Here is a 20,805-nt window from a genome sequence, read left to right as displayed (position 1 = left end):
CTACTTGGCTTGTAAGCAGTGTTTTCTTCTTGTATCTTCACATGGTCTTTTCCTCAGTTGTACTTACATAGAAGGGCCCTAGACTTATTAAATGAGATCCTAGTGACCTCATTTAATCTAGATTACCTCTTTAAAGTGTTTATCTCCAAATAAAGTCACATTAGTGGTTAAGGTTTTCAACATAAGAAATTTGTGGGGACACAGTTCAGCCCATAACAAGTAAGATCATCATGAGCCACTTTGAAGAAGTTTTTACTAGGCAAAAATGGAAGAATTTGATAATAATAATAACAGCAGTGGATTTAAATCTATAAGTTCCAAATAGTCTTTAAAAAGCTTTATTTTATTCTGAAAACTAGTCAAGAAAGAGAAAGAATTGGCATTTATCTTACCTTTCCTAGTTCTCTGCTAATTGGCATTTATCTTACCTTTCCTAGTTCCCTTATAATGTGTCTTAACTGAGTGTAATTACAAACTAATGAGCAAAAGATTTTTAATATATGTACTTCTAATAATAAATTGAGAAAGAATGATAAACTAAAATACCCCATTCCATTTATTCCCTATGAAGTAATGAGTGGATGTAGGCAGTGGTCATCAATGGGCACTAACATCACAAAAAGAATATCAATCATACTCTGTTATTGCTTTTTTTAAGTACCTACATGTTCTCCAAAAGTGAGCTTTAATTAGATCAGACTTCTAAGTCTAATTAACATTTTACTGGAAATATACAGGGACAGAGGAACATGTTAGATGACATGAAATCAGCAATTCCAAAATGTGGAATACTCCATAGGAAACACAACTCAGTTTTTTCAATAAATAAATTTCAATGGGTCAGGGAAGAAAGGATAATCAATAGATTTTAAAAGAAAGTAAAAAGACATAGTATTTAAATGTAAATGTGTATCAAGGTACACACACACACACACACACACACACACACATATATATTTTAGAGAGAGAGAGAGGGAGAATTTTTTTAATATTTATTTTTTAGTTTTTGGTGGACACAACATCTTTATTTTATGGCTGAGGATCGAACCCAGTACCCCGCGCATGCCAGGCGAGTGCGTTACTGCTTGAGCCACATCCGCAGCCCACACTTATATTTTTTGATCCTGAATTGAACATAGTGATTATGAAGAGACACAGTTGGAAAAATATGACTATTATTAGTTTTCTTTTCCTGTGTTACAACTTATTCTAAAATTCAACATTTTCCTATGTAATATTATGTTATGTATGTGTACCATGTTTTCTTTATCTATTCATCTGTTGAAGAGCCCTTAGGTTGGTGTCATAGCTTTTGTGAATTGAGCTGCTATAAACATTGATGTGGCTGTGTCATTGTAGTATGCTAATTTTAACTCCTTTGGATATATACTGAGGAGTGGGATAGCTGGGTCAAATGTTGGTTCCATTTCTAGTTTTTTTGAGGAATCTCCATACTGCGTTTCAGAGTGATTGCACCAATTTGTACTCTTACCAGCAATGTATATGTGTACCCCTCCCCACATCCTTGCCAACATTTATTGTTACTTGTGTTCTTGATTGTTGCCATTCTGATTAGAGTGAGATGGAATCTTAGTGTAGTTGTTTTTTTTTTTTTTTTAATTTTTTATTGTTGGCTGTTCAAAACATTACATAGTTCTTGATATATCATATTTCACAATTTGATTCAAGTGGGTTATGAGCTCCCATTTTTACCCCATATACAGATTGCAGAATCACATCAGTTACACATCCATTGATTTACATATTGCCATACTAGTGTCTGTTGTATTCTGCTGCCTTTCCTATCCTCTACTATCACACCTCCCCTCCCCTCCCCTCCCCTCTTCTCTCTCTGCCCCCTCTACTGACATTCGTTTGTCCCCCTTGTATTATTTTTCCCCTTCCCCTCACTTCCTCTTGTATGTACTTTTGTATAACTCTGAGGGTCTCCTTCCGTTTCCATGCATTTTCTCTTCTCTCTCCCTTTCCCTCCCACCTCTCATCCCTGTTTAATGTTAATCTTCTTCTCATGCTCTTCGACCCTACTCTGTTCTTAGTTACTCTCCTTATATCAAAGAAGACATTTGGCATTTGTTTTTTAGGGATTGGCTAGCTTCACTTAGCATAATCTGCTCTAATGCCATCCATTTCCCTGTAAATTCTATGATTTTGTCATTTTTTAATGCAGAGTAATACTCCATTGTGTATAAATGCCAATTTGCATTTCTCTAATTGCTAGAGATGTTGAACATTTTTTAATGTATTTGTTGACCACTTGTATTTCTTCTTCTGTGAAGTGCCTGTTCATTTCCTTTGCCCATTATTGGGTTGTTTGTTCTGTTGGTGGTAATTTTTTTGAGTTCTTAATATATCCTGGAGATTTATGTTCTCTCTGAGGTGTAGGTGGCAAAGATTCTCTTCCATTCTATAAGCTTCCTCTTCATGTTATTGATTATTCCCTTTGTTGTTAAGAAGCTTTTTAATTTGATGGCCTTCTACTTATTGATACTTAATTTACTTCTTGCACTTTAGGAGTCTAGTTGAGGAATTCTTTTCCTAAGTTGACATGATGATGTATTGGATCTACATTTTTCATCTAGTTGGTATAGGGTTTCTGGTCTAATGCGTAGGTCTTTGATCCACTTTGAGTTGAGTTTTGTGTGGCATGAGAAATAGGGGTTAAATTTCATTCTGCTACATATAGATTTCCAATTTTCCCAATACCATTTGTTGAAGAGGCTATCTTTTCTCCAGTGTATGCTTTTGGCACCTTTGTCTAGGAATGAGATAACTGTATTTTTGTGGGTTTGTCTCTGTCTCTACCATTCTGTTCCATTGGTCTTCTTGCCATTTTTGTGCCAATATCATGCTGTTTTTTTTTACTATAGCTCTGTTGTATAATTTAAGGTCTGGTATTATGAGGTCTCCTGCTTTGCTTTTCTCACTAAGTATTGCTTTGAATAATCTGGGCCTCTTATTTTTCCAAATGAATTTCATGACTGCTTTTTCTATTTCTATGAAGAATGTCATTGAAATTTCAGGAATTGCGTTAAATTTGCATAGTGCTTTTGGTAGTATGACCATTGTGACAATATTAACTCTTGTCTATCCAAGAACATGGGAGATCTTTCTGTCTTCTAAGTTCTTCTTCAATTTCTTTCTTTAGTGTTCTGTAGTTTTTATATTTTTATTTTGAGATAGGGTCTCACTAAGTTGTTTAGGGCCTCTCTAAATTGCTGAGGCTTGCTTTGAACTCATGATTCTCCTGCTGTGCCTCTGGAGCTGCTAGGATTACAAGTGTGTGCTTAAGTCTAATTAACATTTTACTGGAAATATACAGGATAGTAGTATGCTAATTTTAACTCCTTTGGATATATACTGAGGAGTGGGATAGCTGGGTCAAATGTTGGTTCCATTTCTAGTTTTTTTGAGGAATCTCCATACTGCGTTTCAGAGTGATTGCACCAATTTGTACTCTTACCAGCAATGTATATGTGTACCCCTCCCCACATCCTTGCCAACATTTATTGTTACTTGTGTTCTTGATTGTTGCCATTCTGATTAGAGTGAGATGGAATCTTAGTGTAGTTGTTTTTTTTTTTTTTTAATTTTTTATTGTTGGCTGTTCAAAACATTACATAGTTCTTGATATATCATATTTCACAATTTGATTCAAGTGGGTTATGAGCTCCCATTTTTACCCCATATACAGATTGCAGAATCACATCAGTTACACATCCATTGATTTACATATTGCCATACTAGTGTCTGTTGTATTCTGCTGCCTTTCCTATCCTCTACTATCACACCTCCCCTCCCCTCCCCTCCCCTCTTCTCTCTCTGCCCCCTCTACTGACATTCGTTTGTCCCCCTTGTATTATTTTTCCCCTTCCCCTCACTTCCTCTTGTATGTACTTTTGTATAACTCTGAGGGTCTCCTTCCGTTTCCATGCATTTTCTCTTCTCTCTCCCTTTCCCTCCCACCTCTCATCCCTGTTTAATGTTAATCTTCTTCTCATGCTCTTCGACCCTACTCTGTTCTTAGTTACTCTCCTTATATCAAAGAAGACATTTGGCATTTGTTTTTTAGGGATTGGCTAGCTTCACTTAGCATAATCTGCTCTAATGCCATCCATTTCCCTGTAAATTCTATGATTTTGTCATTTTTTAATGCAGAGTAATACTCCATTGTGTATAAATGCCAATTTGCATTTCTCTAATTGCTAGAGATGTTGAACATTTTTTAATGTATTTGTTGACCACTTGTATTTCTTCTTCTGTGAAGTGCCTGTTCATTTCCTTTGCCCATTATTGGGTTGTTTGTTCTGTTGGTGGTAATTTTTTTGAGTTCTTAATATATCCTGGAGATTTATGTTCTCTCTGAGGTGTAGGTGGCAAAGATTCTCTTCCATTCTATAAGCTTCCTCTTCATGTTATTGATTATTCCCTTTGTTGTTAAGAAGCTTTTTAATTTGATGGCCTTCTACTTATTGATACTTAATTTACTTCTTGCACTTTAGGAGTCTAGTTGAGGAATTCTTTTCCTAAGTTGACATGATGATGTATTGGATCTACATTTTTCATCTAGTTGGTATAGGGTTTCTGGTCTAATGCGTAGGTCTTTGATCCACTTTGAGTTGAGTTTTGTGTGGCATGAGAAATAGGGGTTAAATTTCATTCTGCTACATATAGATTTCCAATTTTCCCAATACCATTTGTTGAAGAGGCTATCTTTTCTCCAGTGTATGCTTTTGGCACCTTTGTCTAGGAATGAGATAACTGTATTTTTGTGGGTTTGTCTCTGTCTCTACCATTCTGTTCCATTGGTCTTCTTGCCATTTTTGTGCCAATATCATGCTGTTTTTTTTTACTATAGCTCTGTTGTATAATTTAAGGTCTGGTATTATGAGGTCTCCTGCTTTGCTTTTCTCACTAAGTATTGCTTTGAATAATCTGGGCCTCTTATTTTTCCAAATGAATTTCATGACTGCTTTTTCTATTTCTATGAAGAATGTCATTGAAATTTCAGGAATTGCGTTAAATTTGCATAGTGCTTTTGGTAGTATGACCATTGTGACAATATTAACTCTTGTCTATCCAAGAACATGGGAGATCTTTCTGTCTTCTAAGTTCTTCTTCAATTTCTTTCTTTAGTGTTCTGTAGTTTTTATATTTTTATTTTGAGATAGGGTCTCACTAAGTTGTTTAGGGCCTCTCTAAATTGCTGAGGCTTGCTTTGAACTCATGATTCTCCTGCTGTGCCTCTGGAGCTGCTAGGATTACAAGTGTGTGCTTAAGTCTAATTAACATTTTACTGGAAATATACAGGATAGTAGTATGCTAATTTTAACTCCTTTGGATATATACTGAGGAGTGGGATAGCTGGGTCAAATGTTGGTTCCATTCCTAGTTTTTTGAGGAATCTCCATACTGCTTTTCAGAGTGATTGCACCAATTTGTAGTCCTACCAGCAATGTATATGTGTACCCCTCCCCATATCCTTACCACAGCTTCATCTTTGACTCTTGACTGGAGGCCACTTTAAGTTTACTGTGTAGGCTTTTCCATAGTATAGTTCACAGCATGACATGCTGACTTTCATCAGAGGGAAGAAGAGAGAGTATAAAAGGGAGAACATGATTCAAGCCCATGTCTTCTTGTGAGCTAGTCTCAGAAGTAACATTCTATTGTATTTTCTATATTCTGTTCATTAGAAGAGTTACTGGGTCCAGCCTATACTCAAGGGAAGAAATTACATAGGGTATACATATCAGGAGCTATTTTATAATCTGCTTACCACAGCCTAAATTTAATAACATTAAGGAATTATTGACTTCTTAGGTGTAATGATATGGTTATTTTCAAAGACATGATTATTGTTATATTAAATTTTTGTATTTGAGAGTTAACATACAAAATATTTTCATATGAAATGGTTATTGTATTTAGAGTTCACTTTAAAATAGTCCATTGGGGGACTTGGGTTGTGGCTCAGTGGTAGAATGCTTGCCTAGCACAGGTGAGGCTCTGGGTTTGATCTTTAGTACCACATTAAAACAACAAATAAAGGTTAAATTCTTTAAAAAACTAAAAAAGACAAAAAATCTATTGGGAGACCAGCAGGGGGCAGAGTTAGTACTTGTATTTGAAATTTTCAGTTAAAAAAGTAGAAAGGAACATGAACAAGTAAGTAAACAAAAGCCCTTAGTACCAAACTACACATGCATGCCTTAGCATAGATGATTCATTTTTGCATTCTTAGATTTTAGAAAACTGTTTTGTTTTTTTAATTTTTATTGTAGTAAAATGTGCATTACATAAAATTTACCATATCTATACCATCCTCCCCCCCACTGGGGATTGAACCCAGGGGCATTTAACTACTGAGCCACATCCCCAGCCCTTTGTTATATTTTATGTAGAGACGTCTCACTAAGTTTCTTAGGGCCTTGCTAAATTGCTGAGGCTGGCTTTGAACTGGTGATCCTCCGTCTCAGACTACCAAGCTGCTAGGATTATAGGTACCACTGTACCTGGCACCGTATTTACCATTAAAAAAAATTTTTTTTGTAGTTGTAGATGGACAGAATGCCTTTATTTTATTTATTTTCTTTTATGTGGTGCTGAGGATTGAACCCAGTGCCCTGTGCATGCTAGGAAAGTGCTCTGCCACTGAGCTACAGCTTCAGCCCCATATCTACCATTTTAAAGTGTATATTTAAGTACATTGACATTGTTCTTCAACCATTACTATTTCCTAATCATCCTGTAGTGACATCATATGATGTTAAATCATAACTCCTCATTCTCCTCTCCTTCCATCCATACCAACCACTATTTTACCTTTTGTCTCTATGAATTTGACTACTCTAGGTACCTCATATGAGTAGAATCATGTAATATTTGCTTTTTTGAGTCTGGATTATTTCACTTAGCATAATGTCTTCAAGATTCATTCATGTTACAGCATATATCTATCTGCATTTCTTTTTAAAACAGAGTACTATTCCATTGTATGTTTATGCCATATTTATCCATGTATCCATTAAGGGACATTTGGTTGTTTCCTCCTTTTGGCTCTTATTAATCATGCTTCTCTGAACACAGTTATACAACGATGTGTTCAAGTCCCTGCTTTTAGTTTTTTTTTTTCATATGTACCCAGAAGCAGAATTGCTAAATCAAGTGGCAGTTCTTTTTAATAAGTTTAAGAATCACCATACCATTTTTCATAGTAATGCCACTTTGCATTTCCACCAGCAATACATATGCATTCCAGTTTCTTCACATCCTTACCAATACTTTAAATTTTTTTTTTTTTAACAACAGCGGTCCTAAGGATTGTGAAGTGGCATATCACATGATTTTGATTTCCCTAATGATTAGTGATATTGGGCATCTTTTTATGTATTTACTGACCATTTGTACTTCCTTTTTGCAGAAATGTCTTTTCAAGTCCTTTGCCCATTTTTTTAAATATATTTTTTGGGATGGCATCCTATTATATTGCCCACACTAGGCTCAAACTTGTGATCCTCCTGCCTCAGGCTCCCTTGTAACTGAGTCTATAGGTATTCATCACATACCTAATTTTCTTTGCCTACCTTTTCAGTATAAAAGATAAATACTTATGTCTGCTGAGTAGCATACTTACCAGGGAGAATTACTGTTATTTTAAAATTGTATATCCCTCATTAGATTTAGAGTTTCTCAAAGGCTAAGGCTGTGTGTCTTCTCTTTTCCTCACATTGATGCTGTCTCAAACATAGTGAGAAATAAATCCAAAAATTAAAGTGGGCATTTCTGAAATAATACTTTGAAATAAAAATGTTAAAAGTGGTGTAACTAAGAATTTTAGCAAGCATAAGTACAATAAAAATGATAGTTAAAATCTTAGTCTTTGTTTCAGAGACATGATAATAATGTGCTTTCTCTTTTGGTATTCAAAAGGTTATTCTTTGATCAAGACAAATCTCTTAGATCTGAGTTCAGTGTTCATCCTGGTATAAGTGGATTGTGCCAAGGTGAGAATGATTCTTTTCAATAAGAATTCTCATATTATTTTCCCAACTATTATTGTTCCATTACCACAATTTTATATTTAGTCTTATTCTTAACTTTATGCAAAGTTAGTTTCTTATAAATATGTGTAACAGAAGACTGTAAGGTCTGTTAAGGTATAGAAGGGACAAAAATGGGAATTGTAGCTTCCAGAAGATATTTAAGACTCCTAGAAATGATCCATAGACATTAAAGTAGCACTCTTGATAGCTTGTCTCCCCCTGACTGCCAAAATCTCTACCTTAAACCTATAGCTTATTCGTAAAAGTAAATAATATTTCTTAATAACTACACTTATTCTTACAGACTAAAATTACATCACATATACTTGGTATGTTTATTTTTAAAAATTACATTTCACTTACCAATTAGCTGTACTTCCTGTGCCCACTTCTAGGTTGATTTAAATATTTCTAGAAAACTGCATCTTACAAGATCAATTCTGCAGTAGCTGACTAAATGTAGATTATTTCTTTGTATGGATTTTTTTTCTGTGAACCTTCCTTTTATTTTGGAGGATGTCTAGGAATTGGTGTAAAACAGAGTAAAACAATTTTTAATACCCACGAAGGTCTTTTAATTTTTGTGTACTGTTTGTGTACAGAGTCCTTTTACTGTACATATCTGGTAGCCTAATGGAAGATCACAGTTTCTCCTTTAAGTATTTTTTCTACTTGGCAGTTGGAAGAGACAATGTGTAATATGGGTCTTCAGAATGCCATCTTACGATTTATAAAGTGCTACCAGAAAGGAGTTAGAGATTTGTTTGAATATTCCAACCACGCTTTTTCATTTTTTTTGATATTTTTTTAGGAACTTGAAAAACATTGTTTGAATATTCCAACCACACTTTCCTTCCCTTTCCTTTACCAAATGAATTGACATTTATTATTTTTGTCAGTTATTAACAATATAAAATAATTTTAAATTATGAAATATATAATGTAGAAACTGAAAAGGACAATAACTACTTACCATGGTTATTTTCATCCCTTACTCCTTCCTTCTGTAGTCTGCTTTCTTTGCCAGTGTTTAGTATTGGTATATCCTTCCAGAGTTTTTTTATGCCAGATGAATATCTTCATAATTGTTATCATTTTTACATGTGGTTCTTTCCTTGTCTATATTGATCTACCACAATCTTGTGTAATTTTTTTTAACTTTAATTTTTCATTTTAAGTAAGAAGTTCATTTAAACAAGAAATGCTTGAATGAAGGGAAAACTACCTAGCATTATTTTTTTGAAGTAATTTTTCCCTACTTAAGTACAGATTGCCCTACATATAACAACTACATATAAAAAAGTTATAAAATTGTTATTGATTTACAACAACAAGTAAAAACCATTAAATATTTCCAATCAAATAAGATATGCAAGGATTTTATGTTTTGTTTACTTTTTAGTTACAATAGTGAAAATAAAATAACTTAGTGAAACAGAAAAGCTGAGTAAGCATGCTACTAATGAAGATAGTTTGTTATTTTTACAGAACCAATATTTTTCCCCATCCCATCTCTATTTGATTTTGATCAAAGCATACATTGGCCATTTAGTTTTTTTTAAAAAGGCAATATTCTTGGTCACATGCTTTGTTACTTTATGCACAGTAAAGGACTGGGGAAGGGGAAAATAAAGAAATAAGAGAAAACTATACTTTGGTAGTAAAGACTGTAGTGAAACCAAATTATTGTTTTCAACTGAGAATGTACTCTATGAGAATAATGTTTTGGAGGAAAGTAGCAAGTTTTCTTTTAAGAAGACACCTATCTGCTACTGGAATACATTAATTGAACCTTCATCCTTCCTTTGCACTAGGTGTGTCTCTTTCATTGACCAACTGATTGTCAAATTGGATTCCAGTTTATCTCATTGACAAACCCTGTTCACAGTAGACTTTCATGAATTTATTAAGTGTATCTTAGCCTACCACAAGATCATCCTGCTTCAGCACCTTCAAATCTAATATGACCATTGTTTTTAGTCTTGACTCCTCTTTGGGAATTTTGTAGAATATGGCAAGTGCCAGAGCATCCTCAGTTGTTGCTATAAAGAGGTACCAAACAAGCCTACCAACCTTTTAAATTGCTACATATTATTCCATCATATGAATGTATTTTATTTAAAATAAACATGTTTATGATGTTTCTCAATATTATTACAAATATAAATATCTTTGTACATCTACCATAGCTTACTTTTCTGATTATTACCTTAGAAGAATAATATAGAAGTTGATTTACTGTTAAGGGGTTTACACATCAGCTGTTGATACATATTGCCCCTAGGACGGTTTTTATCCCCTAGATTCAGCAAGACATATTAACTTTTTGCCAGGTAATTATTTTTTGAATGTGAATTGCTTGCATATGTTTCCTAATATTTTAATTTATAAGAGCATTTTATGTGTAAAAGATACAAACTTGTGCCATATGTATTATAGTTTTACCCAGTTTCTTCGTTACCTTTTAATGTTGTTCATGATATATTTTGTGGTAAAGTATATAGTATAATCTGTCAGTCTTTTCTGTCAGGGTTTCTTTTTTTTTTCCCCAAACATAGAATTACTTTACCTACCTCAAAACTGTAAAATATATTCTATCTTTATTTCCATTTATTTATGTCTTTTGCATTCATATCTTTAATATCTTTAGAGTATTTTGGCATATGGGGAAATAAAAAGGATCTAACTTTATTTTTTCAAATGGTTGGCCACTTGCCTCAATATTATTATTTTAAACATTTTTTTATTCTAATAGTTACACATCCAATATTTTTTAAATTTTTATTTATATATGACAGCGGAATGCATTACAATTTTTATTACACATAGAGCACGATTTTTCATATCTGGTTGTATACAAAATATATTAACACCAATTCATGTCTTCATACATGTACTTTGGATAATAATGATCATCATATTCTACCATCATTTCTAACTCCATGCTCCCCTCCCTTCCCCTCCAACCCTTTTGCCCTATCTAGAGTTCATCTATTGCTCCCATGCTCCCTCTCCCTATCCCACTATGAATCAGCCTCCCTATATCAAAGAAAACATTAGGCATTTTTTTTTGGATTGGCTAACTTCACTTAGCATTATGTTCACTAACTCTATCTATTTACCTGCAAATGCCATGATTCTATTCTCTTTTATTGCTGAGTAATATTCCATTGTGTATATAAGCCACATTTTTTTTTATCCATTCATCTATTGAAGGGCATCTAGGTTGGATCCAGAGTTTAGCTATTGTGAATTGTGCTGCTATAAATGTTGTTGTGGTTATGTCCCTGTAGTTTGCTGTTTTTAAGTCCTTTGGGTATATACTGAGGAGAGGGATAGCTGGGTCAAATGGTGATTCCATTCATCTGGAAAAGTAAGAGACCCAGAATAGCTAAAGAAATCCAATATTATTTTTTGAGTAATCTTGTTCTGTTTAAAATAAAATTATTGTCATATATACACATATATATTTCCCACTCCATTTTGTTTCACTGATCTATGTGACTATTTCTGTGCCATCACTACATTATTTTATCATCTTTAGGTTTTAGTACATTTTTGTACGAGGTAAGGAAAATATCCTATACAGAGTAGGTGGCTACAGTATTCATATTAAGTTTCATAGGTATAGGCAGCAAGCTCAGTGAAGTATGAGACTTTACCCACTGTGTGCTTCCAATTTGCCTTTTTTGCGATTTTAGTTGGCCACATTTTTTCTGAGTTGGGAGGTTTTTTTGGAATTCTAATGTAAGAAATCCAGAGTTACTTTTAAGGACGCTCTTTCTTTTCCTATGTTGAGCGGCAAACTGTGTCTTAGTTGACTTGGGCTGCTATACAAAATAACTTAAATGGCTTAATCTACAGATTTTTTTTTTTAAAGAGAGAGTGAGAGAGGGAGAGAGAATTTTAATATTTATTTTTTAGTTATTGGTGGACACAACATCTTTGTATGTGGTGCTGAGGATCGAACCCGGGCCGCACGCATGCCAGGCGAGCATGCTACCGCTTGAGCCACATCCCCAGCCCCATTAATCTACAGATTTTATTTCTCAAGAATTCCAAGATCTTGAAGGTTCAAGATCAAGGTGCTGGGACATTTGGTGCTTGATGAGGGCCTTTTTTCTGTCCTGCAGACAGCTGGCATATTGCTGTGTGCTTATATGATCTGATCTGTGTACTTATGTAGAAAACACTCTGGTTTCTCTCCTTGTTTTACAAGGATGCTAATCCCATATGAGGGCTCCACTCCTGTGAATTCATCTAAACCTAATTACCTCTCACAGGCCCCCCTAATATCATCACATAGGGGTTAGGGCTTCACCATGAGAATTTCGGGAGAGATATAAACATTGTCCGTAGGAAGCTGTTTACCATTTGTTTAATTTTCCTCTAATCCATTCCCATCTTTTGATCTATAAGAGGTACATTTCATTTTATTCCATTGTTGCTACGGATGAAGCAAAAAGAAACTATTCATTTTTTTTGGTATTTTTTTTAGGAACTTGAAAAAAAATTAAAATACGAGTTTTATTTGCCTTTTTGAGAACAAAACTGGTTTTTCTTCAATTATCTACTAATATTATGAGTTTTAAAATATGATCTAAAATGAAGTGGGGGAAAAGTTTATTTATTTATTTTTTGGTATTTAAGTCTATATCATTTTCTGTACTTATTGGTTGTATTCATTCATCCTGAAACAGAGAAATAAAGTAGTATTTCATTCAGTGTAGCATATGTGTCTCCTGCTAACTGGAAACTTTAAAAGAAAAACATTGGCACATAACAGTGACAGTTAAGGAATTATACACAAAGGGTTTTATTTGGTTTTGAGTTTTTTTTTTTTTTTTTTTTTTTTTATGCTGGGGATTGAACCCCAGGGAGTTGCAGAAGCTAATCACCCTCATTACCACTGAGCTATATCCTTAGCTCCTACAAAATGACTTTTAATGAAATTTTGCAGTATCTATGAAATCCTGAGTCAAAGGAGATCAATAAAACTATTGCAAATGACTTATGATTTTATTTCATTCTAGGCATTCCTTCTCCTGAGATTCAACTTGGGCACAAACTCAGTGAGGGTCTGCAAGAGCAAATGAATGAAAATAAGATGATGACTGTTCTTAGTGCGGATACAGTATTACAGGTGTGGAGACATAAGTATGATTGAATACACACTTATTAAAAATTGAAAATGTTATCTCAATGGAAAATTAACAGTGACAATTCTTTTGTCTATTTTGCTTTTTTCCTTTTTCCTCCCTTTAAAAACAGTCTCTTAATCAGTCATTCTATTTCTTTACTACAGCTTTGATGAAGTTCATTTGTTTTTTTGGGGGGGGATATATAATATTCCCCCCTGCCCATAGCTTTCTTTTTTCTTTTTTTTTTTGTTAGAGATATGGAAGAGAAAGGAACAAGGTTAAAATAGGATGTAATAATTGAGACTTTCATCTCCATTGTATGTCAGAGATCATCTTAAATTTGTGAAGAAGATGCTAGTCTTTATAATACAATTTGAGATTTGGGCCGCTTAAAATCTTTCTGTTGTTTTATGTGTATGAATATGTGTGTTGTGTAGACATTCGCATACTTAGCTTAAGAATTTTGTTTCTGATTTCAAACACCAAGGGGAATGGTAAGGGGTAATTCAGTAAGCACTTCAGTTAGTAGAAACTGTCAGCAGTTGCAAAGACTGTCTGTGAGGGTCTATTTAATATTGTAGCTAGGAAGATTTATCACAGTATTTATTTCTGATAAAGAGAAAAATTTAACACCAAATATTTGTCCTTGAAACTAAGATAGCCTTATTTGACTCCTAATAATTTGTTTAAAAATTGGGTTTACAATTTCTGAATGAAGAAAAAAATTCCCTCTAGCTTCTGTAACTGTGAAATAAGAATATTTTTTTCCATTTATCTTATAAGCATTTGCTATGTAATTATTATACCAGGTCCTCGAATGTACCTTAGCACATGGTTTTGAAAGCTTGATTATCAACCTACTTTGGATAGCTTTTTAAAAATATGAATTTCCAGATTATGCTTATGTAGAACCTGGAAATTCCCATTTTTTGAAAGCCTCCCAAGTAGTTTCCAATGATTGGCTAGCTTGGAAAAATTGCTTTAAAGGACTGTGAAAATAAACCTTTTGAAACTTAACTATATAGAGAAATTGATTTGATCACATATAGAAATGGAGAGATCTGGTAAAATACTTTCTCCGAGTTAAAGAAAGAAGTATATTGTTTTTATAAATTGAATCAGAGTTCTAAGTAATTGCTACCTAAATACTCAAATACCAATTGGCATTTCAACTTCAAAGACGAATATTTTAGAAATTATGGCCTATTTTAAATAAGGACAAACAGAAGAAATAGAGGATCTTTGATTTGGTATCTTTCAATACCTTTGGTTTGAAATCTTGAAATACTTTTGGTTTGGGTCTTGCAATAGCTTTTCTAGTTTTTAAATGTGCTGCATAGGAATCAGTTTTTAAATTTTACATAAATAAATTTTGATTTCAGTTGGAGAGTTTAGTGATACGTTTGGAGACATTGTATCTATCAAAGTTGTGTGGGATGGTTAATTTTGTGTGTCAACTTGACTCAGTCATGAAGTATCCAAATAATTTGTCAAATATTTTTCTGTGATGATGTTTCAGATGATATTCAAATATTTTTCTGTGATAATGTTTCAGATGATATTCAAATATTTTTCGGTGATGATGTTTCAGATGATATTATCACTTAAATCAGTATACTTGAGTAAAACAGATTGCCCTCTGTATTGTGGGTAGACTTCATCAAATCAGTTGATACCTGATTTGAATAAAAAGACCTGCCTCTCTCAGCAAGAGAGAATTCTCCAGCAGGCTGCCTTTGGACCTCAACTGCTCCATCAGCTTACTTTGATTATCAGCCTACTTTGGATAGCTTTTCCCTGCTGGTCTTTAGACTTCATCTGTATCATCAGCTCTCTCGGTTTTCTGCCTGAAGACCTTCAGATTGAAACTTCAGCCCTAACTTTCTTGGTCTCAAGCCTGACAGCCTACAGTGTAAGATTTGGACTTAGTTTCTATAATCATGGGAGTCAACTCTTTATAATAAATACCATATATATGTATATACATGCACACACACACACACACACACACACACACCTCTATTGGTTTTGTGTCTCTGGAGATCCTTGAGTAATACAGTGGGCATTGCTAGTCTCATAATCAATATTTGGTCACCTCAAAGATACTTGTTTGTTAGGGAATAATAATAAATAATATAATAAGCATTATTTTAATAATTAAAATTATCACAAAACATTTTAATAATTATAAAATAAAATTATTATTATAAATATAATAATTATTATTATTCAGTTTTGCAGTTATTGTAAGCAGGCCACTTCTACCACTTCTTTCTCTGAAATGCAGGACTCTGTCTGAGAGGTGTGGATCCAGATTGAATCCTTTTCCCTTTCTGTACCCTTATCTCTATGTAGAGGTGGATTCATTAAAATACATGTTAAGAAGGACCTAGAAAGACTTAATGGAAATTTAAAAATGTCAGAAGACATTATAAAGGGCTGAGGCTATAGTTCAGTGGCAGAACACTTGCCTAGCATGCATGAGGCACTGGGTTTGATCCTCAGCACCACATACAAATAAACAAATAAAATAAGTCATTCTGTCCATCTACAACTACAAAAAAAAAAGTGTTGATAAGGATGTAGAGAAATTGAAATCTTTGTGCTTTGCAGGTGGGAATATAAAATGGTATAGTCCTATGGGAAATATGGCAGTTTCCTCAAAAATTTAAACATAGTAACACTATATGATCTAGCAGTTCTACTTTTGAGGGTACACCTGAAAGAACTAAAAGCAGGGACTTGAAGAAATATTTGTACACTTATCTTCATAGTAGCAGCATTTATAATAGCCAAGAAAGATGGAAGCAATGGAAGGGTCCTCAATGATGAATGGGTATACAAAATGTGACACATTCCTGAAATGGAGATTATTCAACCTTAAAAAAAGGAAAAATACTGATACATGCTACCACATGGATGAACCTTGAAGACATTGTACTATGTGAAATAAAGTAGTCCCCATATGACAATATTGTATGATGCCTCTTTTATGATGTTCCTGGCATAGTCAGACTCAGAGAGACAGGAGTAGAATGATGGTTGCCATGGGTGGAGAGAGAAGGAAATAGAGTATTCGTGTTTAGGATATGGAGTTTGAGAACCCAACAATGTTCCGGAGATGAATGGTGGCAGTGGTTGTACAACAACTGAATTACTGAAGACCATAGAACTATACATCTAAAAATGGTTATTATGGTAAATTTTATGTATATTTTGCCACAATAAAATAATATAAGACTTATCTTAAATGTTAATTTTTTAGCTTGTTTTATTAGATTAGCACATATAAAAAAAACTACTGTTTTTCTTCCTAGCAACCTCAAGATGAAACAGCACAAAATCAAGCTGTGTCACAGTAAGTATACCAATTTTTGGCTTTATTATATTGTGGGTTTAAAAAAATTTTTTTTAAATTAAACATGAACACATTACCTTTGTTTTACTAATTTATTTATTTTATGTGGTGCTGAGGATTGAACCAGGTGCCTCATATGTGCAAGGCAAGTGCTCTACCACTGAGCCACAACCCTAGCCCCATGTTGTGGGTTTTTTAGCCCCATTTTTTTTGGTCACTTTGTACATCTGAGGTATGTCTTTATTTTCTTAAAGAGTTTCAGAATTATTGTAGATTTTTAAATAATTGCCCATTTAGTAGCATAAATGTGTTTTACAAACATTCCAGGTAAGATTTATTTCATAAGAAGACAGAATCAGATTAAGATAAATTGATTCTTTTATATTTTAAAAGCAAGTTTATAGCATAACATAAAGGAAGAATTTGTAAAGCTTATTGAAATTAGAATTAGTGTAACTATTAAACTTTGGGAGACTATTCTTTTAGTTCTTTGAGTATATTCTGTGAATTCCTGAGAACTCTCTAGGAGTTCCTGATATTCTTTTTGGGAGTCCCTTAAGGTCAAAACTATTTTCATAATAATAGTAACATATTATTTGCCCCTTTAATAGTGTTTCCATTTGTGTGACAATGCTAAAGCAGCAGTGGGTAAAATGCTGGAACCTTAGTAGAAATCAGTGCAGTGGCACCAAACAATACTGCGGTTATCTTATTTTTCACTGCCATGTACTAGCATTAAAAAAAAAAAAAAAAAAGCCAGTTTCACTAAAGAATGTGACAAAGCAGAAAAGTTGTTGATTTTATTAAATGTTTAATCTTGAGTATATATCTTTTTAATATCCTATGTGATAACAAAGCAAGTGTGTTTAAAACATTTCTGTGTGTACTGAATTACACAGTAGTCTTGAAGAAAGTACAAGTGCACTTATTGTAAATATTGTTAAGAAAACTAGTTTCACTTTTTTATTTTCTAACTTTGAAGCATAATTGACAAATTGGCTATTTTCATTGGTTATATGGCATTTTTTTTAAAGGAATGGAATATGCTGGTTCCTTCAAGGAAAACAGCTGATAGTGTTTGATGGCAGTGGAAAAAGTTGAAGCTTTCTAGTTACAATTTTGGAAAACTGGGTTCATCCCCTTGACCTACCTGATGATTTTCTAATGCTTCAAATTTTCTTGTGAAATCACAGATAAAATTTATGAAGGTAATTTTTTTTGATGTTTTATAATGAAATGTGTTAACATTAGGAAGATCCATAAAACTCAATAAATCAGTATTTCCTAAAAGATCAGTTACAAAATCAGGTGCAAGTAAAACATCCAAGTGAAGTACAAGATAGAAAAAGAAAAAAAAATACAAGATACACAATTGGTTTTAGTGTAGCAGCACAAGAAGCTTATTGATTTTGTTTCAGTTTCTGTATGTTTTAAATTTTATTTTATTGGTTCTTAATTATAGAATTAAGTAGAATCCATTTTGGTAAAATTATATAAGCAAAGGATATATCTTATTCTAATTAGGATCCCATTCTTGTGAGTAGGCATGATGGTGGGGTTCATTTAAGTATTTTCAAATGTGTTCATAGGAAAATTATATTTATTCTATTGTCTTTTCTATTCCTGTCCCCTCTCCCTTTCTTTCTTTCCCCTTTGTCTAATCTACTGAACTTCTTCCCCTCCCCTCCTTTAACATGGAGAAATCAATAAATGTAATACATCACATAAACAGACTTAAAGATGAGAATCACTTTGTTATCTCAATAGATGCAGAGAAAGCATTTGACAAAAATACAGCATTTGTTCATGTTTAGAACACTTGAAAAATTAGGGATAGAAGGAACATACTTCAAAATTGTAAAAGCTAAATATGACAAACCCAAGGCTAACACATTCTAAACAGAAAAACTGAAAGCATTTCCTCTAAAAACAGGAACAAGACAAGGATGCCCACTTTAATCACTTCTATTCAACCTAGTCCTTGAAATTCTAGCCAGAGCAATCAGGAAAAAGAAAGAAATTAAAGGGTATGAATAGGAATAGAAAACTATCTCTGCTGACAACATGATTTTATATTTAGAAGACCCCAAAAAACTCCACCAGTAAACTTCTAGAACTCATAAATGAATTCAGCATAGTAGTAGGATACAAAATTAACATCCATAAACAATTGCATTCCTATACTCTAAGGATAAATCAGCTGAAAGAAATATTTGGAAAACTATCCCATTCACAGTAGCCTCCAAAAAAATAAAATACTTAGGAATCAATTTAACAAAAGAGGTGAAGGATCTCTACAATGAAAACTACAGACTACTAAAGAAAAAAATTGAGGAAGGCCTTAGAAAATGGAAAGATCTCCCATGTTCTTGGATAGGCAGAGTCAATATTGTCAAAAATGGCCATAATATCAAAAGCATTATATGGATTCAATGCAGTTTCCATCAGAAACATTCAATGACGTGCTTCATAGAAATAGAAAAAGAATCATGAAATTCAGTTGGAAAAGAAGCCCAGAATATCCAAAGCAATCCTTGGAGACATGAAGCAGGAGGCAACACAATACTGGACCTTAAATTATACTATAAAGCTATAGTAACAAAAACAGCATGGTTGGCACTAAAATAGGCAAGAAGACCAGAATAGAAGACACATTTCAACTAACTTTTTCCCCCCTGTGTTGGGTATTAAACCTAAGCCTTTAAGTGAACTAGGCAAGTGCTCTACTGCTGAGCTACATCCCTAGCCCCTAAGCAACTTTTAAAAATCTTATAGCTTGTAGATTTTGGTGTGATGTCATTGAAGAATATTCACAATTATCTAAAAAGTCTATTAAACTGTTCTCCCTTTTCTGACTGCATACAAGTGTGTGGCTAGGTTTTTATTAACTACTTCAACCAAGATAATAATATATGGCAACATATTAATTGCAATAGCAGATATAAGATGGTATTAAGGCCAGGCATGGTGGCACATACCTGTAATCCCAGTGGTTCAGGAGGCTGAGGCAGGAGGATCATAAGTTCAAAGCCAGCCTCAGCCATTTAGCAAGGATTTAAGCAACTTACTGAGTCCCTGTCTCAAAAAATAAAGACAGTGGATGTGGCTCAGTTGTTAAGCACCTCTAGGTTCAATCCCCAGTACTAGGAAAAAAATTAATATTATATCATACAATAAAGAGATTCTTTAATCTCTTTTAAAGATACCAATACTAAAGAAAAAAATTGAGGAAGGAAAATTTTTAAGGGTGTAAAGGAGTCTGAAGATCAAATTTTAAAAATATTTATGTTTTTAAGTTGTAGTTGGACACAATACCTTTATTCCATTCATTTATTTTTATGTGATGCTGAGGATCGAGCACAGGGCCCTGCGTGTGCTAGGCAAGCACTCTACCGCTGAACCACAATCCCAAAATAAACTGTGAAACATTGCAACTTTTTTTTTTTTTTTTAATTTGGAGATTGAACCAGGGGTGCTCTACCAATGAGCTATATCCACAGCTTTATTTATTTATTTATAGACAGTATCTCATTAAATTGCCCAGGATGGCCTCATACTTGTGATCCTTCTGCTTCAGTTTACCAACTAGCTGGGATTACTTGCAGGAAATACTCATGCAAACCACTGCACTTTAGCTCACTAATTTTTTTTTCATTTTGGAAAATATAATTTATCATAAAATATGTTAATATATTGCTGGATTATTACTGTCATTTAAAAACAAATACTTAAACTTTAATTTCTATATTGAAGTATATATATGCCACATTAGCTAAAGCTCTTTGGTATCTTCAATAATTTTTAAGGATGTAAAGGATTCTGAAGATCAAATTTTTTAAATATTTATTTTTTTAGTTGTAGTTGGACAGAATACCTTTATTCCATTCATTTATTTTTATGTGGTGCTGAGGATCAAGCCCAGGGCCCTGCACATGCTAGGCAAGTGCTTACCACTGAGCCACAATCCCAGCCCCGTGAAGATCAAACATTTTAAGGATTATTATAAAATAACCCTTTTACCAAATATATTAGAAGTATAAATTCATTTTAAAAAATGGAAAAAAGAAAAAATTAAGGAAGATTAGCATAGCACAAAATCTCACTGCCCAGAGAACTATTGTTGACATTTTGGAAGATTTTATTTTAGAATTTGGATCATTCATAGATAGTGCTACATACTGTTTTTAAATTTTTAAGTAATAACATATAATTATTTTTTCATGTTATTAATGTTTTTTGAATG

At 33.4% G+C, this 20,805-nt stretch overlaps 1 protein-coding gene across 1 annotated transcript in view; it reads left to right on the top strand.

The window, feature by feature from the left end:
- Nucleotides 1–20,805, top strand: part of Ankrd31 (ankyrin repeat domain 31) — a 190,863-nt gene that overhangs the window by 9,251 nt on the left and 160,807 nt on the right. Inside the window, 3 exon segments of the mRNA XM_034636448.2 lie at nucleotides 7,951–8,024; nucleotides 13,097–13,206; nucleotides 16,522–16,562. Coding sequence (XP_034492339.2) covers nucleotides 7,951–8,024; nucleotides 13,097–13,206; nucleotides 16,522–16,562 — 225 coding nt within the window.

This window comes from Marmota flaviventris, chromosome 5 (genome assembly GCF_047511675.1).
Source record: "Marmota flaviventris isolate mMarFla1 chromosome 5, mMarFla1.hap1, whole genome shotgun sequence".
NCBI lineage: Eukaryota > Metazoa > Chordata > Mammalia > Rodentia > Sciuridae > Marmota > Marmota flaviventris.
This window is presented reverse-complemented; position numbering and strand designations above follow the sequence as displayed.